We start from the raw sequence: 6,449 nt of genomic DNA, 5'->3' as shown, positions 1-6,449 counted from the left end.
CTAAAGGGCTGCCATAGAAAATGCTTTCTCCTGAGCTACTGCTTCACAAGCCTCTTGAGGGCAGAGGAACTACCAAGATGGTCCCTCTGCCTCTCTTAGCACTCGAGAGGGTCTGTAGGGAAGGAGGTGGTCTTTCATGTAGCTGGGGCCTGAGTCATTAGGGCAGGCATCCCCAAACTTCGGCCCTCCAGATGTTTCAGACAATTCCCATCTTCCCTGACCACTGGTCCTGCTAGCTAGGGATCAGGGGAGTTGTAGGCCAAAACATCTGGAGGGCCGCAGTTTGGGGATGCCTGCATTAGGGCTTCACACATGAATGTGAGCACCTTGAATTGGCCCCAGAAATGAACTGGCAACATATGAGATCCAAGCAGAACCCAAGTCAGTTTCTGGCTGCTGTATTTTGGGCTAGTTTAGTTTCTGAATCATCTTCAAGGGCAGTGCATTGTGATAATCCAATAATAAAAAAGGTGTTGTTGGACTCAAGTTCCCACCAGCATGATGGGAGATGGCTATTAACATTTGTTCGGTGACAATATACTTACCCCGGGGCTTAGAAGAGCATTTTAAACAACAAATTCCAGAGTGGGAGCCTGCAGTCTTTAAGGTCTCGCAAGACTCTGCTTGCTGGAATCTCAAAGACCACCACAAATTCAGTGTGGCATAAACTTTCGCTAGTTGTCCTGACATGATCCCAGTCCCTGAAAACAGGGTTCTTTTTGTGTTTCATAGCACAGGCCCACAACACAAGACAAGGGGAAAAAAAAACCAGCTGAACTTTTATTGTTTCCAAAACCAAAAATGAAAACATTGCTCTGTTTGATGAGTGGGGAGGGGCTTGGAAGGAGGTGTGGTCTTGTATAGAGAGGGGCGGAGTAAAAGGGGGATCTGGATTGGAGGGGTGGGACAGTGCCATGTCTCTCTCCACGCTGGAGGGTTGAGGGAGGGAGTGGGTGGTGGGGAAGGGGTGCCACGGGTTGTGCAGCTCGCTCTGTCGCCATCTGGCCTCTCACTGCACCGCTTGCTCATTGGCGCTGCTGCCAGAGTCCTGGGGCTTCATCACGTCTGGGAGCTCCGGGGGGCTGGAGAAGGGATCAATGCGGAGGGGCTCAAAGGCATCTTCTGCACGAGAGGAGGAAGAGGAGAAGATGACACAGTCAGTTTGAATTTGTGCAAGCTGGTAACTAGCAAGGCTGGAACCAAACAATTCCACAAGTCAACCAAGAGCGACCCACATGCCAGTGGTGGACAAGGCTTGCCGTCAAAGAGTGTGGAGCAATGAAGGCAAATTTTCCATTTGTACAGTAGGCTAATTTTCAATATACACTCGCACACCCCTCTCTATCTAGGCAAGTAAGAGGCATTGTCACAAGTTCAAGGACAGGTTTCAGACGGTCAAAAAGACACAAGGAGGATGCAAAGCATGGCTAGTGCACGGTTGTGTCCTGGGGAAGAGTTCTGAAGACCAGGCAGAGAGGACTGCATTTGTATCCCAGGCCTAAGGTTTCCGACCCCTGAGCTGAAAGCTTTTGTCAATGCACGGGTGAGCAGAGTGCGATGCAAAATAGCAGCTGCTTACTCCTACATCAGCCCCAACACAAGTTTTTCTTAAAAAGAGGATTTTACTTCTATACTGTTTCACACAGATGCTTTGAATTGGGTGAAATTATTGTAGCATCTCTCTGCTTTGCCTCCTGCAAACTAAGGGGAAAGAAACCACCTATTGGCTTCCCCCATATTCCTTTGGACTGCAAGACAGCTTTCTGCCCCAAAGCAGCAGCTACGCACTATTCACCTTGTCAAAAAGGGTCATGAGAAAAAGCTGAGGATCCGGCAGCTCTCAGCCCACCGACTCATTCCTGCACAAGGCAATGGGTGCCCTGATCATTTCCACCAACGTGAATGGCAACAGGTGGTTTAATGGCTAATCAGCCTAAAAGTACCCAAATTGTAGGGCAGACAACAGATGCATGAAACAAATAAATTCTATTCCCTTCCCTTCCCAAATCTAGAAAGCAAGACACCCCAACTCACCACTGGCTTTGAAGGCCAAGCCAACTGTTGCTGGGGCCTGAGGTCGTGCTGTCTGGCTGGTGAAGCCACAGTCTCCGAGGGTTTTGCCGTCATCCAACAGCTGGTCATCCTGTAGGGTGAAGTGGCAATTGCACAGCAAATTAAATCTTAGCAATGCACAACCCCCCAAAAAAACTAACCTGGTAGCACAACACAACTTTTGCTGCTGTGGGGTGGGTAAAGAACAGCAAGCAGGGAATTTGTTGAGATTGCCTCTGTGATGACAGGCCACAACGTGGCCCTGTAACACCAGCAATTGGAGCATGCAAAGGCACACACCATCGTCACAACAGCATGCATCCGGGGGGGGGGGGGGAGAGTGATGGGGATGGGTGTTTAATGAGCAACAGTAGGATCGAAGGGTAGAGCTGTTATTTCAAGACTTGTTCTGGGGCATGCCAGCAGGCTGCGAGAGGAGCAGAGTGAAAAATTAAGCCAACGTGTTTGGTAAATCTTCAAGCCTATGCTTTTCACAGTGCGCAGGCCCCACACAGCCTTGAGCTCTGCTCTGCTCCACTCCATTTGTGGGCAGTGGCATTACTTTGAGGGGGCAGAGACTACGGATTCCTGCAGGTTGCCTGCATGACAGCTGAGTGACGGGGAATCCCAGGGGCATCACCGCTGCCCAGGATTGGCCCGAGATAAAGGCAAAGGACGATATCTCCCCCTCCACCCATTCCGTATACAGAAGTTGACCAGACCAGCTGTTATAATAATAGCTGCAATCCACAGGGAGGGGATATTGGGGTATGCTCTGCAGTGAGAAAAAGCACACACACCCCCCCCCCGTTACCTTGTATAGCCTTTGTTCTTCTGGGGGTCTCTTAAGTATCCCCTCAACAATTCTTTTCAGCTCGTACACCGTACTGGACTCCTTGGCGTCTGTGAAGATGGTCGTCTTGTGACGTCGGATCATTAAAAAGACGTCCTGTCAAATGGAAAAGTGCCAATGGATGGTGAGCAAGTATTTGCTGATGCACAACACCTTTTCAGGAGCTTGAGCCATGGAAGCCATTCATAACTTTAAAAAGAAAGAAGAGAGAGAACCTCTAAGTTCTCAGGAGTGTTCCTACTCACTTCCCTAAAGGCAGTTATGACCTTTCACAAGTGTCCATGTGAGTGGCTATTTACAGGTTGGAACAACTCATAGAAACCTGCATTATACTATGTCTGACTATTTGATCAAATAGCTCAGCTCCGATTGACACTGGCTGTCTATGGCTTCAGCTTTTCCCACCACCCTCTCCCCAATCCTTTCAACTGGAGACACCAACCCATGATTTTTTTTGCATGCAATGAAGGTGATCTTCCCCTTAACAGTTGTTTGAACCAAACAAAGCCCAGTTGGGGAAGACACCCTGAAAGCTGTACAAGTTGGTGGAAGGCACTGAACCACTTCAGACTGTAGGTGGGGGGAAAGCAACATTTTCAAAATCCTCCCCAAAGCTTAAAAACAAAAAACAACAACTCTACTTTTGTTAGAGAACTAGCACATCAGCAACTAGCCTAGAAGCTCTCTTTCTAGTGTTCTAGTTTTCTGCTTGCAGGGCATTTTTACATGGAGAGCAGTCCAAAGTGTGGTCTCCCACCTGCGCCCTGATGTGGTAAAGTCTGCTCCACCACCTCAGTATCCAACCAACTCATTCTGCTGCATGTGTAGACTAGTCCATAAAATTCTTCTGGCACAAGGTGCAACATGCCCCAGGCACAATGACAGCATCCAGGTGTAACTTATTTCTTTTGAATTTGGGTAAACAAGGTTAATACCATGTTCTCATGGTACTAACCAGCATTTTGCAGGTATGCAAGTCAAAGTGCTCAATGGACAGCAACTGCTGCACATCATGTGGTATTTATAATGGCCTTTCAGCACCTGTGGAAGACTTACTTCTGACAACAAGCCTTCTAAGTGAAGTCCCCCCCCCATGGGATATGGGATCCAAAATTATTTTTTACATATGCAACGGTTTAATATATGTTTTCATTGTATTTTAACTAAATCACTTTCAGATGTTTAATAGGAAACAATGATTCTATGAATTCATAAATAAAATAAATAAATATCTTTTAAGAAGTTAAACTAGCATGGAACAGTCTCCATTCATGTTGGAACTGAAAGAACTCCAGCTTGTAAGTCTCATTATTGCAAGGTCAGATGTTCATGCACTGAAATAACAACAGTGATAAAGAGCTCAAAATGCAGACTGTTTCCTCCCCATTGGCCCAATATTTTGATTTCTTTCTGTTCATTGGCTCTTTTTTCAGGGGAAGACTCAACATCTTTCCTCTTTAGGGCTGACAAATTCTAAAACAATAATACCCCACAATAGGTAGTGCAGCAGTTTTGACACTGCATATAATGCAGATACATAATTTCAAGTATCCACATTAGCCCTTGTTCTCAACGTATGTGGGCAACATTTTCCAGCTCATTTTCTTTGAGGTGTAATCCAAAGACTTTTCTCCTCTACTGTATTGAAAATCTTAGGACTGTCTTGGATACCTTTCCATTAAGAATTTGAGGGTCCCTGTAAGGCCATTTAGCTTCTCTTTCACCATGAAAGGAAGCCTCTCTTATCTGATGCTTAATCAACCCATTCTACAGAAACGAATCCTTTGCTGGGAAAATCTGTATGACACCCCTGCTGACTGGGTGATCTTAGGCTAGTCACTTTCCTTTAGTCTACCATACCTCACAGGGTAGTTTTGAGGATAACATTGTGTGGGGAGGGGTGAGAATGACTGTGTGTGCTTCCCTCAGCTCCTTGGAGCAATTGTCTTCTGCATTTTCAGACACAGAAGCCACCTTCACACACTTTCCCCTTCTCTCAAGTTTAATTAGGAAACAAGAAAAGATTGGTGTCTTGACCCACCATAAGGACAGGATGAGACCCAAGAATGAAAGGATGAAGCCCAAGAATGGATGGAGTAAAATAACAACAAAAACAATAATAGAACAACTACAACTCTCTCTCACCCAACTCTCAGTGGCTGTAGGGTGGCATCCTGCTTCAAGCAACCTCTTATATTGAAAAGTCTTATCCTCCCTACCCTGCTCCACAAGCTAAGAGCACTCAGGCTCCTTCAAACTTTCATTGCCACTCCTGTAATCCTGAAATATCATCGAATGCATTTTTCACTCCCCCCCCCTCTTCTTCTTGGCTCTTTTGTAAATATAAAGCAGCAGGGACAGCCTTGCTTGAGAAGCGTCAAACAGCTCATTTAACCTTACTAGGGAGTGGAAATTTTAGATAAGAGGTCACCTAACATAGGAATCTCATCCTCTTCCCTATTTGCTAGTGATGCTCCACAACATAACACAACCATAGTCTGTGTGTGTTAATGTGCATTTGTGGCATGCCAGAATTACCAACACAGGATAGATGTTGGTGGGTGGGTGACAGTAGAAATGAGGCATGCTTTGCAGAAAGACAGAAGGACTATAAACAGGTCATTGGGTGTCACAGCTGCATTCTAGAGTGGGGCTAGAGTTCAGATTCTCACATAAAAAAGAGGTGGGGACTGTGAAACTTCCTGCTCGACAGTGCGCCAATCATCCCTTCCCAGCCCAACCTACAACACAGGGCTGTTGTAAGCATTAAATTTCGGGGGCCGGAACAGAACCACAAACACGGCCCTGGGCTCCATGGAGGAAGGGAAGGATAAAAAATAATGCCTGGACGCTATTATTAGTGTGAACAACAACAAGGGAGTGTACACACCCAATGTGGGGCAGAGAGGGAAACAGGAAAGGGAAGAAGAGGACGAGACGCAGAGGGACCACCTCCCGTTTTGATAAGGGAAACTGAGCGGGGCTGGAAAAAGTTGCCACCCAAAAAGGGGAATGGGATGGTTGCCACGAAATAAGATCCTAGGGGGTGAGGGGGAGGCAGAGAACAGGGGGATTGGAGGGTAAGAGGGCAAAAAGAAATGAATATATAAAGAAGATGGGGCGGGGTGGGGGGGAGCCACAGGGGAGGCGCTGGGGGTTGGAAGGGAGATGCTTAAACCTGGGGTATGGGGGTGTAGAAAAAGGTGAAGGGGGCCGGCGGAGGAAGTGGGAGGGAAATAGTATCCCTATCCCTGCTACTGTTATTACTACCAGCACTATTGTTATTATTGCCGACGGTCCCCCCTCCCTCCTCTCTTGCTCCCCCTCCCCTACTCACCATCTCTGCAGCCGCAACCTCAGCCCAGACCCCCCAGAGAGGAAAAAGCAGCAGAACCCCCAGTATCCCAACATGCACCGCAACCTCAGGACAGCCCAGCCGGGTTCGACGGGAGGAGCGGCGCGGCGCATGCGCTTCGGGAGCGCTCGGCGGCTTTCAATTGGGTGCGGAAGACCATAGACAACTAAGTCAAAGGGACGCTCGAGG

General features: G+C 47.4%; 1 protein-coding gene across 1 annotated transcript; it reads right to left on the bottom strand.

The window, feature by feature from the left end:
• Positions 1–755: 755 nt before the first annotated feature.
• Positions 756–6,386, bottom strand: ELOB (elongin B). Its single transcript, XM_035135700.2, has 4 exons — positions 6,243–6,386; positions 2,867–3,001; positions 2,035–2,143; positions 756–1,122 (listed from the first exon to the last, which is right to left on the bottom strand). Exons 1-4 carry the CDS (start codon positions 6,243–6,245, stop codon positions 1,010–1,012), a joined length of 360 nt encoding a protein of 119 aa, XP_034991591.1. The 5' UTR covers positions 6,246–6,386; the 3' UTR covers positions 756–1,009.
• Positions 6,387–6,449: the final 63 nt, after the last annotated feature.

Source organism: Zootoca vivipara, chromosome 13, assembly GCF_963506605.1.
Source record: "Zootoca vivipara chromosome 13, rZooViv1.1, whole genome shotgun sequence".
NCBI lineage: Eukaryota > Metazoa > Chordata > Lepidosauria > Squamata > Lacertidae > Zootoca > Zootoca vivipara.
This window is presented reverse-complemented; position numbering and strand designations above follow the sequence as displayed.

Excerpts from the sequence above, each read along its gene's own strand:
- ELOB (XM_035135700.2), bottom strand. Across the intron at positions 2,144-2,866 it reads AAGAACAAAGGCTATACAAG|GATGACCAGCTGTTGGATGA; the intron begins GTAACGGGGGGG and ends TTCACCCTACAG. Across the intron at positions 1,123-2,034 it reads CTTGGCCTTCAAAGCCAGTG|AAGATGCCTTTGAGCCCCTC; the intron begins GTGAGTTGGGGT and ends CCTCTCGTGCAG.